General features: G+C 47.8%; 1 protein-coding gene across 9 annotated transcripts in view; it reads right to left on the reverse strand.

The window, feature by feature from the left end:
- Positions 1-9,304: 9,304 nt before the first annotated feature.
- LOC135900756 (G-protein coupled receptor 83-like) overlaps positions 9,305-25,990 on the reverse strand; it is a 171,088-nt gene continuing 154,402 nt past the window's right edge. For 3 of the 9 annotated variants that reach the window (XM_070531159.1, XM_065430320.1, XM_070531160.1), the window contains exon 2: positions 9,305-10,774. In XM_070531159.1, coding sequence (XP_070387260.1) covers positions 9,507-10,670 — 1,164 coding nt within the window. In that variant the 5' untranslated portion in view covers positions 10,671-10,774 and the 3' untranslated portion in view covers positions 9,305-9,506. Of the gene's footprint in view, positions 10,775-11,875; positions 12,021-25,990 lie in introns of all 9 variants that reach the window. The other 6 variants (XM_070531156.1, XM_065430311.1, XM_070531158.1 and 3 more) reach the window with 5 other exon arrangements.

A 25,990-nucleotide genomic window follows, 5' to 3' on the forward strand; every position in this document is an offset into this window, starting at 1 on the left:
TTATTGAAACTGCTTTCTACTTTGTGGTTGCAAGATTTATTTAGAGGTTCTTTTAGACAAGTCTTTGTGACTCCTCTTTTTACTAGCTTGGAGTGTGCAGTGTCATATGAAATTAGTAGAAAGTAGAAAGTGGGGTGAGACTCTGTACAATAAATGGAAATCGTGGTTTTGAAGCATGATGGAAGAGCTTGCGCTGTCGTTGGAAGGAATTAGAATAAGCGTGCACGTTTGTAAACGTGAACTTGGGACGTGGTATAGACAGATGTAGGCATCGGTATCACAATCAGAGCACTTGTTGCTGGCCGCACTGCTTGTAGGGTATTCGGGGGAGGGGTGGGCAGCAGACGAAGGAAGGAGGAGTAAGTAAAACCAAACGTGGTTTATTCCATGACGGCTCGTAGTGGAATGCAGCTCGGTGGCCACATGACTGGCTTAATATAACAAGCTGTCGCGATAGTCGCGCCGCCGCTACCGCTCTAGCGGCGATGATAACAGAACATTCCTCCCTTTTATTTTAAAGGGTGCACTTGTATCCTTATACAATAGTTAAAGAACGGGCTTAGTATCGCTCGGGTGGACGGCGTTGCCTTGACGGGTAGCGTCTTTGTGGAGCTGATAGAGCAGCGGGAGCTGGAGGGACAGACTCCACGGCACCGGCTGTTCTGACGGCTGGTGACCAGTCTGGCTTTGAGAGAAGGCCAGGAACCCCTCCGTGAAGTCTGAGTCGGATGCCCTTAGAGCCTGCGCCAGCCAGCAGCTGGTCGAGATGTCGACGCCAGATGAACTTGCCTCAGGGTGTGGTTACCATGACTTTGTAAGAGACTGGTCCAGTCTTCAGAATGGTTCCACGAACCCACTTCATTGAGCCTCTGTAACTGCGAACTAGAACACTCATTAACATAAAAACGGTCTCCGTTGCTCTTCCGCTGCTGCATTTGGGTGAATTAACTGTGCATCACCTTCCCCTCCACTGTAGGCTTAATTGCATCCAGCCTGGTGCGCAATCTTCTACCCATCAACAGATTAGCTGGAGCTTCTCCAGTCGTAGGGTGAGGCGTATTTCGGTACGGCAATAAGAACTTGTGAAGTGTTTCTTCGAGAGACTCGCCAGGAGATGACTTGTGTAGAGCAGACTTCAACGTTTGCACGAAACGCTCCGCCAGACCATTTGTGCTTGGGTGATAAGGGGCACTCACGACATATCTGGCCCCAACGTCCCGCATAAACGCCTTGAACTCTTCAGACACCAGTTGTGGTCCATTGTCAGACACCACCATCTCCGGCACTCCGAATCTGCAGAAAAGTTCGCGCAAGCAGGCAACAGTGCGCTCAGACGTTGTGCTTCCCATAACGAACACTTCCGGCCACTTTGAGTGAGCATCTACATCCACTAAAAACAGCTCCTCGGAAAGGTCCCGCGAAGTCCAAGTGAATTCGCCTCCACGGTGCGGTCAGCCATGCCCAGGGATGCAGAGGTGCCTTAAATGGATCATTCTATTGTTCCTGGCAGGCTTGGCAACTTCGTACCTTTGTCTCTAAGTCTGCATCAATTGACGGCCACCACACGTAGCTGCGAGCCAGCTCCTTGCTCCGCACAACGTCGGGATGACCTAGGTGCAGTTCGTCGAGCACGGATTCCCTAAGAGGACGGAATAACAACCCTCAGGCCATACATGAGGCACCCTTGATGCACGCTGATCTGCAAACGTTTATCTCGCAAGTGCAATGGTCAGCCTATGCTTGTAAGCTGGAGGACTTTACTGAGCACTGGACCACGTGCTGTAGCGAGCACAATCTGTTTGGCGGACACAGGCATAGAGTCCAGACGCAGAGCTTAAAATGATTCCTCGCCTTCGGACGTGCTGTCTTCAGGACCCTGGAGCGGAAACCTTGAAATAATACCTGCTTCTGCGTTATCACTGGACTTTGTACACGAGTGAGTACTTGTAAGCGGACAACGTGACAGCCCATCGCTGTAAGCGTGCTGCTGCAATTGGTGGAATGCCTGTATTTTGCCCCAGAATCGTTTGCAATGGCTTGTGATCAGTAATAAACGTGAAACATCTTCCACAGATGTAGAAATGAAACTTTTTCATGGCAAAGATAATGGCCAGCGCTTCTTTTTCTAGCTGACTGTACTTTTTTCGGCGTCAGTTAATGTGTGCGATGCATAAAACACAGGCAGAGAGCTTCCATCTTCAGGTACATGAGAAAGTACTGTGCCCACACCGTACTGGGAAGCGTCACATGTCACTTGCAAAGGTTTATCTGGGTCATAATGCGCCAGGATCAAGGATGACGCCAACACATTCTTGATTTCCTCGAACGCCCCTTGACATGATTCATCCCAGAGCCATGGCTGGTCGCGACGCAGCAGTTTGTAAAGTGGACTCGCCAGAGTAGACAATCAAGGAACAAGCTTCCAGTAGTAATTTACAATGCCCAGAAACCATTGTAGTGCTGCTTGTCTGTGGGTGCGGAAGCTTTCATCAGTGCTTCTATCTTGTCTGGCATTGTGCCGACACCTGCTGCACTGATAACATGACCAAGATACTGTAATTCCGTTTGGAAAAATGAACAGTTCTTTCTTTACTCGAACCCCGCGCTCAGTCAACCGCTTCGAGGTTTGCCAAATGCTCGTCTGACGTCTTGCCGGTGATGAGAATGTCATCCAAATAGCAGCTGACGCCTTTCATGTCTTTCAACCCCCCCCATTGTGTGCATAGTTCTTTGAAAAAAGGAAGGTACCAGAGAAACCCCGAACGGCAGCCTGTTTATGGAAAAAAGTTCTTTGAGTATTTAGTGTTAAGTACCGTCTTGACGACTATGCACATTACTATACCTGCCGATAGACTCGATTTAGGTCAATTTTAGAAAATTCTTGGCCCCCTGCGAGTGCTGTGAACAACTCGTCGATTCTCGGAAGTGGATACCGATCAGTTTCAAGACAAGGGTTTAGGGTGGTCTTATAATCGCCGCATAGTCTTATGCCGCCGTCCTTCTTTACTACTGGCAAAACCGGCGTGGCGTAGTCACTTGTTACGAGTGGTAAAATGACTCCCATGTCTTCCAACTTAAGCTCAGCCTAGTCTGCCGGTTGCAATGGAAACGTGCACACTTCTTGCCTTCATAAATTTTGGCACGCTACCTTCTTTCAGGGACAATTTCGCTCTTCTGTAATTGTCCCCAGTTCGTCCTGAAACAAACTCTGCTACATGTCTATAGAAGAGCGCGCAGTCCGGAACATGCAGAATCGTCCCACCTGGGAATAGCATTTAGCTGGAACATACGGCTCCAGTCGCGTCGGATGGCTTGCAACCATTGTCGACCTAGCAGAGGGGGTCCCTTTTCTCTTGTGATGTAAAAAGGCAGCTGGGCCCTCGCTCTCCGTACTGCATGGCAACGTAACTCCGACAGGTTGATGATGGCTCCATCGAACGTCCGCAGCTTCAGCGTCGTTGGCATGACCTTGATTGAGGGAAACATTTGACGAAACTGATCCAAAGACATTACAAACACAGTAGCTCCAGTATACAGCTCCATTTCAAAGGGTACGTCTTGTACGTGCATTGAAATTTTTATCGGCTCCAGACCAGGCGAAACAATTTCCTTCACGCTAACAGAAGCTTGAACGGCACTCAACACCATCGCGTTTCGACGCGCTCCTTTCGTCGTTCTCTGCTTGTTAGCATGCACACTCTTTGAATGTGCCCTTTCTTATCACATTTGAAACAGATTGCCGCAACGTGCGGGCACAGTCTGCTTGCATGCTTCGCAGACCCAGGTAGCAATTTCCCTGCGTCACATCAGTTTCCCCAACCGCTCCGATTTTGTGAACGTCTGATACGCTCGATTCCGAAGCGTGCGTTTCTGCCACGCTCTTTTTCGCCGCTTTCATGGCTAGCGCTTGTTCTACGGCTTTCTAGAAGGTTAGCTTGTTATCCTCCGTGAATAACACGTGCTGTATGTCTTATCAGCACAGACCGCAGACCAAACGGTCCCGCAATGACTGATGGAGGGCGGATTCAAATTCGCAAGGCTGTGCCAATTTCCGCAACTGCGCAACATATTCCGAAATTGATTCATTCTCAAGTTGCGCTCTTCTGTGAAATTTTGCCCGTTCGCTAATTACCGACGGCTTCGGTGACAAATAGTCACCAAGAAGTATCTTTAAAAATCCGAAACCTTTAGCTGACAGCAATTCCGGCGCGGTCAACGACTTGAGAAGACTGTACGTCTTTGGGCCTACCGGTAAGAAAGCTGACAAATAGATGTTCCTCCTCATTGTCGCCTGGTCTGTGCCAAGTCTGTCTGCAACTTCACTAACTCGCCCAGCTTTCCATTCCGCCCACAGTACTTTTTCTGTGTGTCACCGTTGTACAAACGTAACAGCTGAAAAATTACTGTTGGTGTGTTTATGTATTATCTCAGTAATTACCGATGGAAAACCACGCGAACAACCTTCACGTGCACGCATGATATGCTTTTTTTTTTTTCTGGAAAGCATGATCATTGCAAGTTTCCTATATGCAGATATTTTTGCAGTTCGTGTTTCTTACACAAAGGAGTGCCCAGTAGTGACTTGGTGCCTTAAGTGATGTGATAAGTGGTTAAAAATTAAATTATGGGGTTTTACGTGCCAAAACCACTTTCTGATTAGGAGGCACGCCGTGGTGGGGGACTCCGGAAATTTCGACCACCTGGGGTTCTTTAACGTGCACCTAAATCTAAGTACACGGGTGTTTTCGCATTTCGCCCCCATCGAAATGCGGCCGCCGTGGCCGGGATTCGATCCCGCGACCTCGTGCTCAGCAGCCTAACACCATAGCCACTGAGCAACCACGGCGGGTGATGGGATAAGTGGTAATCTCAAAAAGGTTGTCAGCAGGGCAGGCGTTAGGTTGCTGTTCACTGCCAGAAATATAAGTTACGTATAGCCTGTGCCATCAAGTCAATCGGGTGACCAAGAACAACAAAAAAAGTTGTAAAAAGCAGTACAGACAGAGGTTTGTTGGTGACTGTTGTGACTGTGTGGTTTATAAGTTTCCTCTTTCATGCAAGTGTTTTTATTTCGGTCAAACGGGGTGGTGCATCAATGACTGCATGTGCCAACATTCAAAGTTCAAAAACGAGCTAGAGATAGTCAGTTATCGATACATTGCAATGAATGCGGCTGCAAGCCGTCTTTTAAAGATGCGACCTATCTCAAAATACCACTATGACCTTGCACGTCTTATTTCTGAAGCTTTCCACATTCATATTAGCGGCGAAGCATGTGTAAGCCTTCCCTCTATTTCTCTCCTTCCCCAAGGAGATTGCCTTCTTATCGCATTAATTGCATTTTTCGCCACTGCGCATGCGGAATTCTGTTGATTCTGTACTTTAATATAGCGGCGGAGTATATATATGCTGACTGTCTGTGTCCCTCTCCTTGTCCTGTTGTTTAGCGCTGTTTTACTGCTCATAATCATGAACCAACCAGCCCAAATGCGTACTGTTCTGTAATTTTACTGCTAAGCATTGCATTCGTGGTGAAAGACAAGTCGTGCTGTTGGCCTATTTCACCTGGTCTTTGATTGAAGAATAGGCCTTTCTGCGAATGTTTTCTATGTGCTGCTGCAAAAGCTGACTACCTCCTGCTCCCCCTTGCCACCGTTACTCAAAATGTGGCCAAGTGGAAAATAATGTGATAATGTGTATTTCCGTTTATAGTACAATGTTATTTTTGTTCTGCCATGTATTTTTCATTTTGTTCAGTAGTAATGAACATGTCACGCATTTCATATACCTTTGTGCAGGTTTATAAGTAAGTTCTTGTTTTTTTGTATTTTTTTGTTGGTATGGCTGTCAATAAAACAATCAGCATTTTCATCTAGTTTTTTATGTATTTTGCGTGTCATTGTTTTTGCCATTACCAGTGAATTTTCCCTTTCTTTAGTTGTCATGACTATGTCATACATGTCGTCCAGTTTTGTGCAATATCTCAGTGAGTATATCAGAAGCTCTCAGTGCGCATATCAGAAGCTCTTCTACACTTTGGTCTTTAGGGCATCATATAAAAATATTTTATGTGTGTGTACATGAAACGGCCTTAGCTTTTTCTTAAGTTTTATTTAATTTATTTTTGTTCTTATTTCACTGTCTGTGAACTCTTGTGTTCAGTAGTCATGTACATGTCATTCATTTTTCATTTTTGTTCATTTTCTGAGCATGTATCACCAGTGGCGTAGCAATAGGGAGGGCCGGGGGGCCGTGGGCCCCGGGTGCAAAGGGCCTGTGGAGGGGGGGGGGGTTGTCATATACTTCTGAAGACACCCCTCTTTCCGCCGGCTACACCCGGGGGGGGGGGTGACAGAAGACCTATGGGCCCCGCGTGCCAGACAACCTAGCTACGCCACTGTGTATCATACCAAGTTATGCGAAAATATTTTTTTTTTTTCGGAAAGGGGAGTCCATAAAACGAGGCCAAAGATCTGTTGTGTTGGAAGTGGAATTTTTCTGCAGTCAGGCGCGAATGTTTGCCTTTAGCCGTGTCCCCTAAGACAACCTGTGCAATGTCTTAAATAAATCAATAAAGAAAGAAATAATATATATTCTGGCATATGCTGGCATACTCAAAGTGTGGACAAGACTGCGTGCGTGCTAACGCTTAAAGAACCCACGGCGCCCCACGCGCCAGTTCGCAAACATTACCTGGGGTACCGCGTGCGCGCGATAAAAAAAAATAAATATACGTGGCTCGTACAGGCAAAAAGAAAAAGTGAAGGGGCGCGGGGCATGGGGAAGAGTGGAGAGCAAGCGGAGCGGGTCGTCATAATATAAACAAAGAAAAAACACAAAGCGCTAGGGTGAGGAGGCGCCGCGCAGCTGCTGTTCCTGTTGCCATGGCAACGTACACAATCGTGTGCGCCGCCATTTTGCCATAGTATCGCCCTCGTGCTAGGGACGTAACTGAAGGGGACCTTGGCGCTAGCATCGAAAGAGCGTCTGCTTTATAGTGAACTAGTTCACTATAGTCTGCTTAAAGATAGCCAATGGCCGCGATGCGGAGATTCACCCCTGGGGTGCGGCAGCCATGCGCTCCTAGTTCCTAGTATCGCGTTTCAATCGCTGGGCAATGTTCGCTGGCCGCGAACAGCCAGCATGACATTTGTTTCTTTCGCGGCAGGGTGGAATCAATCGTCGATAAATTCGATGCCGATCTGGCTCGATCACCAAAAATGAGAAGGGAGGGAGAGAGATAGTGCACAAATAAAAAAAAAGCAAAGGACTTAAGAAAAAAAAATTCACCGGAAGCTTCGTGGGATCAGTAATTACGGCCAGACATATTATTCGGAATACTGACGAGCTCTCTGGCCAGTTGTCAAGAGAAATCGTGGATGCAGTGCCACCCGAGCAACCAGCTGGCATCTTCAAGATAACGTTGAAACATTTCCGAGTACCGAGGTGAAGCGTCGGACTCGGGGCGTGCCTTTTTTATTGTGTATGCTTTACTTATACATGATGGAAGGAATTTCGAATTATTTAATGTCGATACGCCACGTGGTGGCGAAAAAGGAAAGTGAACGCAATGGCCCTAATGACCACGCCGACCGCCGAATAATGCTACGCATATATATATACAGCGTGTTTCCGCGAACACTTTGAAAAATATGTAAAGGTTGCCTGTGGCAGATTTCACAATTCTAGTTCATGAGCTGGTCTACTCGAAGCGGCGGACAATAGTTGCACAAAAAATTCAGACCTAAAATCCACAAATTAAAAAAAAATCACTAATTATGTTTTCAACGAATTACATATTATGGTCCATATTGCCATTTACAAATTCTAGCCATGGAGTTCGCAAGGCGGATCCACGGGGAACAAATTTTCAAGATGATGCCAGTTTCGAGAGGTAAATTTCCAAACTTTGCAGAGAAATGCATTGGCGTTCCAGTTAATTTGTTAACAAAACGTCGTTTCAAGCACTGAAGCACACAAGTAACTGGAACGCCAATGCATTTCTTCGCAAAGTTCGGGAATTTATATCTCGAAACTGGTGTCGTCCTGAGAATTCGTTCCAAAAGGATCCGCCTTGCGAAGTCCACTGTTAGAATTTGTAAATTGCAATATAGGTCATAAGGTAATTAGCTAAAAGTTAATTAGTGAATTCTTGCTAATTAGTCGATTTCGCATTTCATTTTTTTTGTGCAAGTAGTGTCCGCCGCTTCGAGTAGACCGGCTCACCAACTAGAATTGAGCTATCTGCCTCAGGCAACCTTCAAAAATTTTTGAAATTGTTCACTGAAACACTCTGTATATTGTTTTCTAGGTATACTTTGTGGCGCAAAATACATTTCTGGAAAAGGGACAGAAGAAAGGGAGACAGTGAAGCGCCAAACTACCAACTGTTTAATGACAGCCTGAACATCTATCGTATTATATTCCGCAGAAATGTGCTTCATACAAAGTATGTTATCATGACCACGTTGTTCTGTCACACCTTGGCTCCCTGCGCATGAGCGGAAGTTGTATTTTCTTCTATACGTTTGTTCAGGCTGTCATTGAACAGTTAGTAGTTTGGCGCTTCACTGTCTCCCTTTCTTCTGTCCCTTTTCCAGAAATGTATTTTGCGCCACAAAGTATACCTAGGAAATCTAAGCACCAACTTGCCCAAGAAGAAGTCCTTTTGGACCCTGTATATTGGACAGTTCCCGTTCAGGGACGTTGCGCTTAATTTTTCTATCATAGCAGACATTCCAGTACGCTCGTTGACAGCAGCGAGAGACAGGAGCAGTGCATCATAAGATAAGAAAAATTCACAGACGCATATGATGTAGGATAAATTCATGCGGATGCGTTCTGGAATGATAGGATGTCATAGTACTATCGTATAATAGTCACCCGGGTGAAGCACGAGCGCCTGTGAGTCGTTTGAAGATGGGACTGTGAGACTAGTTGCAAGCGCAGGCGGCGCTATAATTTTTGCCATGAGCGTTACTCTCTCTTACCTTCATACAGCGTTCGTACTTTAATGTAGGTAACTACCCCCTTCTATGTGCAAAGCAGTGAAGCGGGTACATCATAGGTCATCGTCGTTGCTATTTAGGGTTTTTAATTTACATGAACTAATATTGATACCACATCAAACGTGTGCACCATGGTTTGGTCATCTTCAGCATCCTTGCTCGCCGGTTCACTCAATAAAGCTGACATTACCATGACGAAGTTGTTGGATCGACTTCTCACTACCCGTGCCTCTGTACATTCATTCTCTTCTGCAAACATTATTTCCAATCGCAAACAAAAAAGAATACTCAAAATATCGCTTCCAAACATGTACATGTTTAATATACTTTTCTCCGGCACAATAAGAACACTTTTCAATCACGTAAGAATCGCTGCCGGTTTGCTGCGTCTGCTCAGATGCGACCTGATTTCGCTGACTGCTCGCTATATACCGTATTTTGACAACAATACTGCCTCCCCAACACAGCATTCGAGACGGGGCCCGCTAGTACGCTCGGTCAAACCGAAGTGGTCTTGTTGGAGGAGCCCACGGATGTGCTTCGCAGGGTCGAGCTGCGCTTGGCCGATTGACCTCGGCTGGCCAGGGAGGCTGGCTTCATGAGCGACTGGTGTAGCCGCCTGCGGTGCGTGCAGTGCAGCAGGCAAGTGAGGCAGGCCAGCGCACCCTGGCGGAACTTGTTGTTAAGCCAGCAGTAGATGAACGGATTGTAGCAGACGCTGCTCATGGCCAGCCAGTGGAAGAAGATGAAGAGGCTCGAGTTATGCCGGTCGGGCCCGTCATCGGCACGGAAGTGGGCCACGAGGTGATACACGTTCAGCGGCAGCCAGCAGACGGCGAAGCACAAGACTACCAGCACGAGCATCTTAAGCGACTTGCGCTTGGAGCGCGTGTGCCAGGCCTGCTGCTCGCGCGTGGTCGCGCCGAGCGCTTTGCGCGACCACAGCGCGTAGCTCACGCGGCTGTACATGAGGGCGGTGAGCGTGAGTGGCAACACGTACTGCGTGATGAAGGTGGCCAGCGTAAGCCACTTGCGGAACTCTGCTGGCGGTGGCGGATACTGCACCTGGCAGCGCACCAGCGGCCGGTAAGTGAACAGTGACACGACCCGGTTGAAAACGGCGTGCGGCAACGACAGGGCGCCAGCCAGCGTCCAGATGCACGCGATGGCCCGGTGGCTCGGGCAAAGGCGCCTCAGGCGCAGCGGGTAAACGATGACGCTGTAGCGGTCGCACGCAATCCACGCCATACTAAGCGTCGATACGTACACGAATGTCACTTGCAGAAATGGCGCGAGGTAGCATAGCGCCTCGCCGAATGGCCAGTTGTCGAGCAGGAACCGTGACGCGCTCAGCGGGATTGTCAGCGTGGTCATGAGCAGATCTGACACGGCGAGGTTGGCGATGAGTACATTTGTTTTGGTGCGCATCTTGCGCGAGTAGAACACCACGTGGCACACGAGCGCGTTGCCAAACACGGACACGAGGACGACGAGGCCGTAGAGCAGGATGACGAGCAGGTCACGCGGCTGCCGCAGCAGCGGTCGCGCCTCGAGAGACAGGTTGCGCAGCAGCGAGCACAGCGCGCTCAGGTTGGCCTTCTGCTCCGCGTCATCGCACAGATCCTCGGGCGATGACCACGTGCCGTTGGCGAAGCCGTCCATGCCGCTGGCTCCCGGTCACTCCTCGGCAGGCAACTCCAACTCGGTATTGCAGTCGTATCAGGACCATACGCCTGCAGAGGTGCACGAGCGATGTGTGGAAGGCGCTACAAAAAAAAAGAAAAGAAAAAACGCTACGTTCATGTGTCTGCGTACGCAAAACGTACGCTCACCTAGACCTTTCTTTACAAGCAGCCCGCACGCTAGAGGGGTTTATGAGAATTGACGTTGGCCAACCTTGGTAGCTAGCTTGCCATTGAAATAGACAACCGGTCAAAGACGAACAGTATTTGCGAACAGAAATTCTACCTCCGATCCCTGTTCAAGCCAATGCTTTGCTGAGGCCCCTCTTACAGCTGGAAATGCTTTACAGCTGGAAATGTTCTCTGACAGCTATTCTCTCTTGAGCAATGCTGGGATAAAAGACAAAAGGACGCACACCGCAATTAGCTGCTTGTGTCCTGTGTTTATCCTTCGTCTGAGCTTGCGTCGTTCACTTCTCAAGGTGCCATACTCGCAAGTCCAAATCTTACAGCTTCAAAGGCCGTATTCACGATTCTTTTCGTTCAGCAAGTGTTCTTTGCCGTTGGCCGGTAGCCTTCGCTTATAATATGTCATATAAAATGTTCTCTTTTAAACAATTCTATTGTAATAGCTTTTTGGGAATACGGGCCAAAAAGATTTGACGGATGTAATAATAATGCTCGTGCACGCGCCTGTAACTTTGACTTCCAGCTCCACCGAAACGCCACATACATCTTCGCTTATCTCCGTTGTAAGGTTACCGGCGCGCCTGTTGTTTCGAACCAATCATCATCATCATCATCATCATCGTCGTCGTCGTCAACATCATCATCATCCTCTTTTATGTCCACTGCAGGACGAAGGCGCCTCCCTGTGATCTCCAATTACTTCTGTCCTGCGCCAACCGATTCCAGCTAGCGCCTGCGAATTTTTTAATTTCGTCACCCCACCTTGTCTTCTGCCGTCCTCTACCTCATGCATAAACAGCTCTCAACGTCTTTTCATATATTTGCTGCCTTAATCCTGTCTATATAGGGACGATAAAATGGGAGCAGCTGGTGTTTGCGCCATTTCGATGGTTCTAAGGAGCTGCATTCAGCGTGCTCCAGCACGGTCACGGTGTTGGACTGAGGAACCCTCACTGTAACCTTCTCTGCAGATAATTCATAAAAAAGAATACACACACTGTCGTCGTGAAGCCACAGTCTAACATGAGAAACTTGAGCTCTGAAAGTTACCGGTTAGAAGCCAGCTCTCGTTACCATTTTCCAAGCCGCCGTCTGCAGCAACGCAGCGCTACAGAGGCACCGTAGCCCGCAAATTAGGCGCCTGCAACGAGAAGGTCAAAGATTAGCGCAGAAAGGAAAAAGAACAAAAAATCGACCATAGATATGGATATCTGATATCAAGGCTCATGAAAAGATCGTGAGGTGAAAGCTCTTGATTTAGGAGTCGGTATAACAATATTCCTTGCCTGATTTTATTTTATATTCACATTAGAAACTCATCACTGAGCGATTCTAATGATAACGGACAGGCAGGGCGCCACTCAAGACACTAACGAAACGCGCAAGGGAATGCAACTAGAATGGAGTCGCTACATCATTTCCGCCATACTTTTTTACTAACGACCATCCATTGTAAAGATACAAGCCGGGTTCGTGCTACAAGCTGGTGAATCTAGGGTTATGTAGCGCACACTGCAAAATAAGAAGATGGTTAATAACCGTAACCAGTGTTCTAAATATAAAACAAGTGAGGAATTCGGGTAGGTCACTGCCGACATTTTAATGGCTGACATCTGAGACGGCGGACAGCTGCCTTGGCCTACTTGTGCGGCTGATGAGGCTGCTGCATCGATGCTTCTGCTGACGATGCTTATGAAAAGCGTTTCAAAGGACTCTTGTAATATAATACTTTGTTGACCTAAATGCGCTATATATGCCAAGCAGTACGTCTACCGTGCTGAAAATTGTCTGAAAACCTCGCTGCGTTGCTTCCAGCCGCATTCTCAGGTTGGTTAGTTCGCGGTGGAAGCTCCACGCGCGCTTCTATAAGAGCAAACTTTTTTCGTCCGTTCGATGGCGATTTATTAAAAGAATCGACCCCATACGGCCACGCGGCTTCCTATGTCCTTAGACCATTGCCAAAGGACGGCAGTGGCAGTGGGAGAGAGAGGAAGAGATAAGTGATGAGTGAACGGCAGGGAGGTTAATCAGGCTGAGCCCGGTTGGCTACCCTTCACCGAGGAAGGAGGAGATAAAGTTGCAGTATACACAGACAAGCACGCAATCAAGCGTTCATCGTCCAGTTCACCACAAGCGGTCATACAGGCTGCTACAAGTGGCAGTGAGGATGTACAAGGAGTAAGCACTTGTTAGCACGTTCAGACACCGCAAGCAGAGCCTCTGCGTATAAATGCTTCTTAGCAGCGCTGAGGAACGACACAGTACACAGCGGAGGACCCCCACGGTTGAAGTCAGCGTCGTCTGCCGCTCTCGTCCAGTCACGAGACGGGTGTGCTGCCGGAGGCCGCTGTTCCATCGCCACTGATCTAATGCTCACATGCCACCAGTAAGTGCGATGACAGCTTATGGGGGTGCGTAAAATTGTTCGCGAAAATTGTTGCCATAACGACTCAGGTTTTGCCCCTCGGTTCGCCATTTAAGGACACGCATCGGTCTGGTGTTCCGCGCATGGTTGCTCTATTCATGGCGCATACTAATAGCGGACGCCGCTCAATGGAATAAAAGTTTAATAGAAACACACGACGTTTCGACTCCCGTAAGGAATGCAGTAGATTGTCAACAAGGCTTCTGTACAGGTGTCGAAACGTCGTTTGTTTCCTTTAAACCTTTATTTTTTTGGTTGGCGTCCGCTATTCTGTACAATGATTATCCCTTAGTAGATAACTTTTCGTCAAACCTTATGTATCACTGCTTTATGCAATGTCACCGTCACTTTTAAGGAGACCGTGCCATACCGTCCGCCGTAAATCGCCAAAAAGAAAGACCCAAAACTATTTGAAGTTCGTTATAAGCATTGAGTCTGTTCTGTTCGGTTATACATGAGTTGCTGGGGAGAAATTGAGGTAGAGCACTTAGGCTACCTCATTTCTCTATATTACAAAACAAAATAAAAATAAATAAATAAGTAACTAAATAAACGACAAAATGACAACCAAACTAATAAAAGCACCACCGCCGCAACAGCGGCTTCACTTGACGTCTGTCTATGCTGCTAACCGAATGACACCCATTGGCTCAAAGAGCCCTCAACGTACTAAATTCGTGGTAGGTCCGAACAAAGATCTCAGTTCAAGATTTCGATAAGTACTCCTGTATAGTTCTGTATAAAGTGACTCTCTTCACATATAAAGGGGATTTTGTGTAAATAGTAGCATTCCGTTCAGCCTCAGTTAAAAAATGTGGCAGCTTCGCCCGAAAGGGGAAGCATCGATTGCAATAGCAAATTAGTGGACAGCTATCTATACTGAGTAAGGATAGTAGTTTTATTAGCCGCATAAACTTGTAAACGTAGACATACTGACTAAATTAACAAGCATGGTGTCACGCGTGCACGAGCAAACATGAACACATCTCGCTCGATGACCGCTGAAACTCGCTGTCAAAATGCTGCAGCGAGGAAACGTGGCAGCAGCAGCAGCGAGCCAATTGACTTTCGTATACGTCAACGCATCGCATCAACGCGGACTCGCGAAAACACAGTGGAGCGCGGACTCTATACCCGTCGCAGATCGTTTTCAATGTACAGCGGCCCGGCCGGGCGCCCGGGCCGCCCGGAATAGGACGCCTTGATCGCCGGCTTCCCCTCGCACGCTTTCACTCGCTCATACAGCAAACGGCGCGCGGCGACGATATTATCGCCCTTGGACTTTATATGGAACCTCACCACGACGCCGACGCCAGAAATGCGCCTGGAGTGACCATATAATTGCTATCGCAATAATTATTCGGCCCAGGCACACGAATTGTAAAGTCTGTCTAATTTTAGTCGAGAAAGACGAAGTAGAAAAGACACAGCGACGATGCAGAACAGACAGCAAAAGACCGTGTGGCCCACGCCTCATGATGAAGTTTGCGATGCCGGCATCAGCTCTTCGTTCAGCCCTTGTCGCCTGTGGAATGCAGTTCGTGCAAGGCTTGATGAGTAAGAAGAAAAAAAAAACAGGAAAGTAAACCGTATGTGTTCTCACAGAACACTAAAAACAATAGAATTGAACGTCAGCAGAGAAAAGAGGTCAGCAGCATTTTGTCTAGGAAGACGGGTGCCTAGATTTTACTTGGCTCAGGTGCTAAACGTTTCAGATGTCGTCATCCCCCGCCTCCTCGTCCATGACAATAACGTCGTTGGTTTATCGCGATGAAAGACGATAGAGCGTGTGATTCACCCTCAGTGACTAGGAATGAGCTCGAATGATCACTCTCCATTTTTGTATAAAACATTGCAATGGTGTTTTTTTCTTTTTCTTTCATTCACTTACCTTTCTTTCTTGCCCTTTTTTTTCTGTTTGTTAGGGAGTGCGACTGCAGAGACCTCGTTTCTTTCTTATAAAGTGCCGACCAAAGCAGGCAGACCTTTCGCGCATAGCGGGCAGTTTCTCTGGATCCCTGGATTGGGTAGCGGTGTCCGAAATACTATATCGCTGCCACGTTTTATGTGCTTTGAACGACTTTCCTGTATTATTTAATATTTTTTATTGCGATAGTAATTGCATGGACACGCCAGGCGCATTTCTACCGTCAGTGTCGGGATCGCCATCGCCGTGAGAGTCCGTATAAAGTCCAGAGGAGATAAAACCATCGCTACGCGCCGTATGCTATGTGTGCGAGTGAAAGCGTGCGAGGGTGAGCGGGTGATCGTGGCTCAATCTTGCGCACGCAACGGACGAAAGCGGGGAGGAAGCGCACCGCCTTCCATCGCACGCAGCGGGTACGGTGGGGTGGCGCGTTCTACTCCGGGCGGCCCGGACGGCCGCGGGCGCCCGGTCGGGTATCTGTATCTTGAAAGCCATGTGCGATGGGTACAGAGTCCGCGCTGCGCTGTGTTTTCGAGACTTAGTTCGCGTTGATGCGAGCGGCTGCATGAAGGTCGATTCGCTCGCTGCTGCTGCCGCGTTTCCTCACTGCAACGTTTTGACAGCGAGTTTCCGCGGTCATCGAGCTAGACGTGTTCATGTTTGCTTGTGCACGCGGTATACCGTGCTTGTTAATTTAATTAGTATGCGTATGCTTACATGTTTATGCGGCCGATAAAACTACTATCCTTACTTCTTATATCCATTCATTGTAAGGTTCGTAACAGCGCAACACAAGACATGGACAAAAGGAAGGTAAAAAAATGGCTGTGGCTTAGGTAAGGTTAAGCCCAGGATGCGAAGCATACTAGCCTTTATTTTAGTTGTTGAACCACTGTTTAGCCTGGTGAACTGCTGTTGCTTGGCTATATTTGGTTCGGCTAGACGAAGAAACAACTCATGCATTACTTCTTCGCCTTCAAGAGTGGAACGCGACAGCGTTCCCGTCGACCCGCCAAGGGGTGTAAGACAATGGGCTACAGGGCAGCGACTACGCGCCCCGCATTGGACGCGGTGAGCGTCGAGCAAAGCAGCGTTCGGCGCGGCAACGAAATGTGCGCCTGAGCAAGAGACGCACGCCTTAGAAACAGCGCGTTTCTAAGGCAACACCGCATTCACTAGAGGCGCTTTTGTACCGCTTTGAAGCGTTGTACTCGTGGCTCAGTGGTAGCGTCTCCGTCCCACACTCCGGAGACCCTGGTTCGATTCCCACCCAGCCCGTCTTGCAAGCGTTGAGCCAAAGCCACTTCTCCTCTGTCGTGACGTCACGGTGTCACGTGATTTCATGGTCACCGCCGCGCCTGAGGAGCTGGGTTGAGCCCTCGTAATATGCTTCGCATAAAAAACGACAACACGGCGCTGACTCTCAACTGATCATTTCTCAATCAATCAGTCAATCAATCAATCAATAAATCTCAACTGATCAGTTGAAAGTCAGCGCCGTTGTCGCTTTTTACCTTCCTTTTGTCCGTGTCTTGCGTTGCGCTGTTACTAGCCCCACAATGAATCCTAACCAACTGGCCCAACTTGCCGTCTTGATTCGTATAGCTAGCTGCCCGCTAATTTGCTATCGCAATCGATGCTTCGCCTTGTGCGCAAAATTGAGACTCTTTTAGCTGCATGTTCATTCATAATTCGACTGTTCTAACGTGCACGGCGGCCGCATTTCGATGGGGGCGAAATGCGAAAACACCCGTGTGCTTAGATTTAGGTGCACGTTAAAGAACCCCAGGTGGTCGAAATTTCCGGAGTCCTCCACTACGGCGTGCCTCATAATCAGAAAGTGGTTTTGGCACGTAAAACCCCAAATATTATTATTATTATTATTATTATTATTATGTTCTAACGTGAAAAGACATTCTTTAAATTCTAATGTTGGGTCAGGCGTCTGTACAACCTTCATGGTTGATCTTTGATCATAGATGCGCCCCCGTCTCCAGGCTGCTACCTTCAGTCATTCATGTATTCCAACGCTGAATGGAAGAGCTGGGCAAAATGAGCAGTGAAAAAGACAATAAAAGCGGAGCCGGGGCTCATTCCGTCCTCGCATTCTTGGCATACTTTGTTTTTGTTATTGCGAAATCGAGGCTTAGTTTAATATATCTGACAGGCGGAACGGTGTGGGACCTCTCCCATTCCCCCTCCTTCCTTGCTTGCAATATATCGAACGCGTCGTCATCGTCGTCTTCATTGCTGTTGTTGGATACCTTTACGGTTGACTGCATCCTAAAGCTGCCACTACACAAGAACAGATGAGCTCCTATGGCCGCGAATCGTAAGACCCAGCGCTGCATTGCACTTGTAGCGTCGTGCATGCGCACAAGTATGCCTCTCCCGACAAGCGTTGTCATCGAAGCGAGGTGCGTCTCGCACATCTGTGAACGCCATGTACAAAGTGCACTTCACTGCAGCAGGCTCCTGACATGGAGCGGTGCCTGAGCAACGCGATGCTGTTCGAGCGGCACTAGTGCGGCGGAAGGAAACAGGAGAGGCTAAAAAAAATAAAAATCTGCCTCCAATCCACCCCGTGAAAGTGGATGTACAACGAAGCTATTGCCGACGTTAGACAAGCACGACCGACGTTAGACGATGTTAGACAAGCACCACCACCACAAGCGACGCACGTCACGCGCGCATGCATGTGTGTGGAAGTGCAGCATACATAATCATTCCTCTAGGCCATCCGCCAAGCGCAAGTGGCTTATTGAAATAATTCAATTTTTCAAAGTAAATTGCGTCAGATAATTCGTAGAGTACGACTTACACACAAGCTGCAAACATGATAGAGCTCTTCGAATTGTAATTCGAAAATACGAGAAAACATAATTCTGTTACGCGGAAACTCAAAGACAAACTCCTTTTCCAGCTGCCGTTTGAGGTCTGTCTGAGTGGCCGCGGCCGCTATAGTTGGAGGTACGGTTTTTTGAACAGTGTTTGCGATAATGTCGATTACGGTTGCAGCGCACGCTGCGCGAAAGATGCAACGGGCAAAGCGCTCACGTATCAAGGACACAAACATTGTGTGCACACGTAGGTTACGCGCGCATGCACGTGTGCGGAAGTGCTGCGTACATTCAGTATTCATTTTCCTAGGGCCTCCGCCAAGTGCCCGTGCTTTATTGAACTAATTGAATTTCTCGACGTAAATTGCGTCAGATAATTTGTAAAGTAAGTACGACTTACGCACAAGCTGCAGACGTGATTGCTTCGGATACACGAGAAAGGCATCGTCACGTGACGATATCGCTCGATGACGTAATCAGATGACGCCATCACGTCAAGCATGACGTCACGCGATGACGTTTTTGTCAAGCGATGATGTGACCTGATGACGTCATGTGATGCCTCTTTGAGAAGCAGCACACTGTGCGCTGCTCATTACTTTGCGCTGTATCCGGGATGGGTTCACATTTTTGTGTGAATACCGCACACGCGGACATGAAAAATCCCTACCAACTATACACTCTTAAGCAAAATTACACCCTTTTGCCACACAAGAATAATCGTCATCTGTCTTGTCCGTATTTCCTTTCTTTAACGCTGCGAGCCCGGTACTTCACAGTAACGAACGGCTTGCGCGTTATCAGCATGACATAACATTCGCGACAGGAAAGTAGCGGGCGCGGCATTTTCGAGAAAGGAAACGCAAGCAAGGCAGATGACGACTATCGTTGTGTGGCAGATATGCACCCCAAAGGGTGTAAATTTTCTTTACACTCTTAAAACGGTTGCACCCTTTTTTGGTGTATATTTGTCCCACAACGATAATCGTCATCTGCCTTACTTGCGTTTCCTTTCTTAAAAACTCAGCGCTTGCTATACTTTCCTGTCGAGAATGATGCGCCACACTGATAACGCGCATGCCGTTCGTGACTGGGAAGTACCGGGCTCGCAGCGTTAAAGATAGGAAACGCGGGCAAGACACATGACGATTATTGTTGTGGACAAGATAAACCCCAAAGGGTGGAAATTTTTCTAACAGTGTAAAGAGGCTAACAGCTTCGCTTAAAAAAGAAGAGGTCGAGTCGGCGATCCCCAACGTAAACAGAAACGGACAATTCCTGGGAGGAACAAAGCAACAACATCAAGAAACCGTGCCAACTCCGAACAGCTCGCATGTATTGCTTCCATCGGCTCAACTGACTACGCGTAGCAGCGTCCGAAAAGCTTACGAACCCTACCGCAGTGCGGAAAACAGCCAGATGCTTGAGCCGAGAAGTAAGAACCAGGAGAGATGAGGAGTGAAGGAGTTGTAATTGGGAAATGGAAAGAACGTGCACACTCTTAGAAAATTTTACACCCTTTGGGGCTTATCTTGTCCCACAACGATAATCGTCATCTGTCTTACCCGCGTTTCCTTTCTTTAACGCTGCGAGCCCAGTACTCCCCAGTCACGAACGGAATACGCGTTATCAGTGTGACGCAGCACTCTCGACAGGAAAGTAGCGAGCGCCGAGTTTTCAGGAAAGGAAACGCAAGCAAGGCAGATGACGATTATTGTTGTGGGACAAGTATTCACCCCAAAGGGTGCAACCGTTTTAAGAGTATATCTGCAACAGCGCATGTACATAAATACAAAAAGCCCCTGTTAGATTATCGAATCGCCCGCCGTGGTTGCTTAGTGGCTATGGAGTTCGGCTGCTAAGCACGAGGCCGCGCGATCGAAACCCGACCACGGCCACCGCATTTCGAAGGGGGCGACATGCAAAAACACATGTGTACTTAGATTTAGGTGCATGTCAAAGATAACCCCCAGGTGGTCGAAATTAATGTGGAGTCCTCCACTACGGCGTGCAATCACATCGTGGTTTTGGCACGTAAAAGCCTATAATTTTGTAGATTTTCTGTAACGTATTGTTACGGGGATGTTGGGGATATTACGGGGATGTTACGGGCATTTTGTCCACTTCTGATTAGATGACTCGACGTTCAGCATGCGATACACGATAGGGACGCCGACAAGTAGGATTCGTGTCTCCAGTGTTGATACCGGTGGTGAACAACAGATGTTTGTGCTGGCAATGTAGCACCACCTCCGAAGGCTGCATTTCTTAGTTTCGGGCATTTCCGGCTCTGGGGTTGGTGACTGCACAGACAGAATGTAAGCCAAAGTTTTCAAGTTCCTGTCGAACGATGGCTTGCACGAGGGGAACTGAAAAAGGGGCATGATCAGGGCTACACGAACAGACGCCTGCGGGCGCCATCGTGTCCAGTTCACGTCGAACGATTCGCACCACGTCCTCTTATGGCGACGCATGCTGCTGTGCGAGCTGATCTTCACACGTCGACATTGCGGCAGTATTGGGAAGTCTGGTGAATGGGTGCAGGACGCGTCGGTTTTTGGCCTGCTCGAATTGTCGGCACTCTTTGATGATAGCATCAACTGTACAGCAGCTTTTGCACATGAGCAGATTAAAGGCGTCGTCACTGCAATACCCTTGAGCACATGCCTTACCTTCTCAGCTTCTGTCATGTCGGGATCGGCTTTACGACAAAGTGCGAGCACGTCCTGGATATACAAAACATAGGACTCTGTGGGGGATTGGGCACGAGCGGCCAGTTCCTGCTCTGCGGCAATTTTACTGCCGGCTGGTTTGCCAAACAACTTCTTGAACTTCTCTTTGCATTGGTCCCTGCTGGTCAGCTCCTCTTCATGGTTTTCGAACCACACCTTTGCCGTGCCTCTTAGGTAGAACAACAGGTTAGTTAGCATAACAAGTTGCTAGCTAGGGTCCCATCTGTTGATTCCACTCACGCGTCCGTACATAGCCACCCACTCTTCAACGTCGGCGCCATCAGTCCCGCAGAAAGTTCCGGGATTCTTGGGTTGCACAACCACAACCGAAGGAGACAGCGACGTAGTGGGCGATGGTGACGTTGGAGGCGGCAACGACGTTGATCCCGAGTGCTCACCGTAATTCATGGTGAGGACGGTGATGCGACGTCCACTGCGGAGCTCCGTTTCCAGCCGTGGTACCCAGCTCCTCCACCAATATGTTACAGGGATGTTGAGAGTATAAGACTGTATTTACAATGTATATAGAAGCAGGGGTTAAGATGGCTGACCAGTAACAACACGCAGCAGCCAGTGTCTCGCGATCTTCTTCTTCATCTCTCTCTTCTTTCATCCTTCTGTAACAGTATTTTTGAAACTTATAGCTTATTTATTTATTTATTTAGTTAGTTTATTTATTTATTTAGTTAGTTAGTTAGTTATTACAGCGAAGCTGTTAAGGGCTAGTTCCCCCAGGATCGTGTCCATGTGTAGACACGAAATCCCGAATATAGTGCAATGCCGGGCCGACCTGCGGCGGAGGTGCAGTACGCGATTAAGGGGCTCACATACACAGCTTCGCTTGTCATCCTTCTTCACAGAGTGGAAGGTCACTGAGTATTTAATAAGCTTCGCTTTATTAAAAAGTAGTCAGCGTTGTCTACATGTCCCGAAATGCGCTGCGTATTTCGGAAACACTTGAAGCGCGTTAGATCTTTTGACAGTGCATTGTGCGATTAGATCCAGAATATGTTCCGTGCGTGGCGTGCAAAAGGAACAAACTGTTGAATTATTGGAATATTGAATGTTCTGTTTTTTCATAGAGGATTGCTGTGGTAAGATAAATAGCGCCGATGAAGTAGTCTATAGACTACTTCATCGCTTTGTGTTTATGTTGTCCTTAGTCACTTTTATTCACTTTGACTTGAAGGCAGACCTCTTGAACGCACATACGAAAGAAGAAAGGAAATAAAAAGAAAGAAGGTTGCACATTCAGGCCATCGCCCTTCTCGATGATTGTTGTCAGGCGTGAATTGTGGAACATGAAATTTCCAGCAAAAGTGACAACTTCACCATTAACTTCCCTGTGCGTGCGCTGTTTGCGTGAAGCTTGAAGAAGCCACAAGCAATGAAACTAATCAAAATAGTAGATGCGCTTATGCAACAAAATTGGAAGATGGTGCTATATTCAACCCCTCAGAAATGGTCGGATGACATAATGGCCAAGGCAGAGAACTTGAGGAAAGCATGCACGAACGCGGAATAAGGTCACCATTCGCAGGAGCATGATATTCGGTCGACTTGATCATTTACCTTTATCAGGTTGCATGCTCAGCTTGGTCCACTATGCTTAGAGGCAGACTTCCGAAAAAAAAAGCAACAAAAACATATTGGTCCATTTGGTCGGTCGCCATAAAGGCCCCATTCTTGACATTTACTTACTTTTTCTACTGTCGCAGTATTGCGCTCCTCAGTTGTGGCGTTGCCGAGGATATTATTACCTCCTTTCGTGCCTCTGTGCGAAGGGCACGGATGCTCTATGAAATCATTGACCATGGCATAGAGAAGGGCGGAATTCAGAACCGTCGAAATCGAAGAAACTGCGACGATATTGGATGGCGTATATAAGAAAAGAGCGACTTTCACAAAAGCAGAATCAGGATCAAAAGCAGTACCCGGATGGGCGCTGACGAAGAGATTGCCTTTCTTGAAATTCCAATTCTGCCTTTAGCTTAGTCCGATTCTGTTGTTTCCGAAGCAAAGCGCAGTTGGAGAGAAACGACTTGAAGTAGATATCTGATTGGTGGTCTGTCGTGTTCGTCTAGTTTGTCGGCCATGTCCCTTTTGCTGTCTGGACATTAAATTTATTATCTCTATCGGTTATGAGCAAACTGAAATTCTTAGTTTCAGCCTTGACAACTGAACCTGATCGTCATTCCGTGCTCAAAACATTGGAAATCCTGGCCGATCTTTGTTATAGATCGTAGTCTGTTCGTCAGTCTCTCTCTCTCTCTCTTTCTCTCTCTCTCTCGTTCATGCGGCTGCAATAACCGTCTAGTTGGTCGGCTGCAGCCGCATGCCCACGCTCGCGTAAGTCGCCTTCTTCTTGGAGCCGTTTTGTTCCGTTTGTTAGTTTAGGAGTGTGCGTGTGGTCGTCTTACGTTCGCCTATCTTCTGAGACCTCGTGGGTTGCAGCGAACTCTCAGCGAGAGAATGGGCTCACCTTCGAGTGCACTAGTGCCGCCCGACAAAAATAAAAATGAAAGTCGCCAGTCGTCCCCAAAGGGAGGTATGAAAAAAATATATGGAAAATTAAATTCCATATCAGGTATCGCTAAAAGAAACGAAGTGTTTAGTACTTTTACCACATTGTCTTTGCATATTTTGTTTTGCTCTAGACTCTGGCATAAGCATTACACATCTTTTTTTCGGCGTACAGGACGCAATACAAGAGACATCATAAAAGATTTCTATCAAAAGAATATGAGAGTACCTGGCTCCATAATGCCAGTAGAATCTGTTCCTCTGTCGCCGCTTTGTGAAAGTTGTCCTTTAGTAGCAGAAGGAGAAGCGCAATGCGAGTCAGGACACCAATATTCACAACAAGCAAGTGAACTAAATAGCCCGTGACATATGCAGATGATCTGGGGCTCATATTTGCCAAGCCGATCGCCTCTTTGAAGAAAAGGAGCCACCTAATAGCAAATTATGCAAGCCAGTGATAGACAGTTCTTGCGGAAGAAAAAAATTGCAAGCTCGGCCGCCGCAGAAGGACATAGTTTCACGGAAGGTGCTGCCTTCACCCTATCAATTAATGTGACGTTGCACGTTAGTGCGCAAGACGGAGATGATATCGTTCACTAGAATTGTTTGCGATTGGATTGGATTGGATTGGATTTCCTTCTTCGATGGCGCGTACCAATTCGTCGGTGCCTTCTTCTTTCTTCTTTATCACGATTTAGCCCGCGCTGTCCTTACCAACAGTCGCAGCGCGTACGAATGATTTCGATAATCTAAGCTCACGCTTTTACTTCATCGACTGTTGTATAACAGCCAATAAAATTAAATTCAAATATGGGCGTTTTTGTGAACGTGCGTAGAAGACTGCAGAACATGTAGCAGACAGAGTTAAAGTTGAACAACACAGAGAGACGAACGAGTGCCAGTTATAAGACCAAAATGCACACAATACAAACCGCATGCTGTGCTCCGCGGAAATAATTCGTGGTTACATTTCATAATGTTCAAGACCGGGAACGTTCCGGCATTCGTATACACTTGAGCACAAAGGATATTCAGCGGCGCGCTCGGCATTCCTTTACTTTTCCTACTCGGTTTGTCGTGAAAGGAATATCACCGAGGTAAGTAAGCATCTAGGATGCCAATATACTCGTCAATATGCTGCTCCTTTCTAGATTTCATTTAAGTTCATTCAGGACCACCGATATCGGCGTCGCAGTTGCACTGTCTTGCTCGCTGTCGCAATTTGCGACTCATGCGTTCTCTATCTGCTTGAATGATGCTCAATGGTTGCATAGTGCGTGTCATAGCAGCATGACAAGCAGCTTAAGCCAAGTGAAAAAGATGACAAGTTGTAGGAGTAGCTAGGAAATAGCTTGATTTTTCTGTAATATCTATAATTGTAGGTAAATATGTGAAATTACCAAGTTTAGCTGGTTATAGTTAAATCACGGGCACTGTAATAAAGCTGTTTCTTTCGCTCGATTCTATTCTTTTTTTTGTTATTATCCGCCTCTCGCGACCTGCTAATTCTGGGCACCACGTAAGTGTATCGCCACTATATGAACAATGAAGAAGCAGGAAAAGAATAGGAATAGAATCATTACATTATTCCGGCCCGTATTTCCTTTTGGTCGCTACCCATGTCCATAAAATGTGTGGAACTCCGCGCAAATTTTAGTAGCTACGCATCATAGCTGCCAATATTGTTTAGCATCCTTCACATGGTTGTTGGTTTGTGAGTGCCTGCTCCACCGTCGCACTGTCCTGCGCTTGTTTATCTTCAGAGAATAAGGCGTCAGCGTCGAGAGGGCAAGAAGTTTCCAGGCAGAGACCAAAAAAGAATTAAAAAAAATAGAATTGCATTCTGAGGTTTAGCTGACAAAACCACGGTATGATTATGAGGCACGCCGTAGAGGGTAACTGCGGATTGTACTCGGCCACCTGGGGTTGTGTAACGTGCACCAAGTGCACGGCACACGGGCGTTTTTTTACATTTCGCCACCCATCGAAATGCGGCCACCGCTGCCGGGGTTTCATCGCGCGCCCTCGGGCTTAGCAACGCAACGCCAATGAAGGCCACTACGCCACCACGGCGGGCGTTCATGTCCTGTGTCGGATCCTGGCAACTCGAGCCTCACACGCTACAGCGATATTCTGGATTATTATCGCACTTCGCGCCGACTCTACCCTAACCCTGCACGCGGTTTGGCGAAAGCGGACGAACGACTACTACGCCGCCTTCAGACCAATACTTTCCTTAGTCTGGCGGTCGTCCGGCACTTCATGCCGGAAATCTCAGGCGCGTGCCCGACTTGTCAGGTCCTCGCCGATACCTTTCACGTTGTGGCTTCGTGCCCCGCCACTCCACTTTCCTTTTCATCCCCTTTCCCCATCCCTACTAGAGAGGCTTGGGAGGGGTACTTGCTTGGCTGCTCTACCTTGGAAGCTCAACGTTCCTTGGTGGCGCGCGCCCGGGCAGCGGCCATCTCCAATGGCGTCCCGGAATAGGGGCTGCCACTCAGGCACACAGCAACTCTCTTATTCTTGAATAAAATGTTTCTACCACCACCACCACCATTGACGGAGAGCGGACGGGAAAGGCACCGACTGCGGCAAGGACAAATGTTCGCTGTAACGTAGCTAGATCTAGTTTAAACTGTCGGCCGTGTTTGGTGGCGATTCATG

The sequence above is a fragment of the Dermacentor albipictus genome, chromosome 1 (assembly GCF_038994185.2).
Source record: "Dermacentor albipictus isolate Rhodes 1998 colony chromosome 1, USDA_Dalb.pri_finalv2, whole genome shotgun sequence".
In the NCBI taxonomy this organism is placed as follows: Eukaryota; Metazoa; Arthropoda; class Arachnida; order Ixodida; family Ixodidae; genus Dermacentor; species Dermacentor albipictus.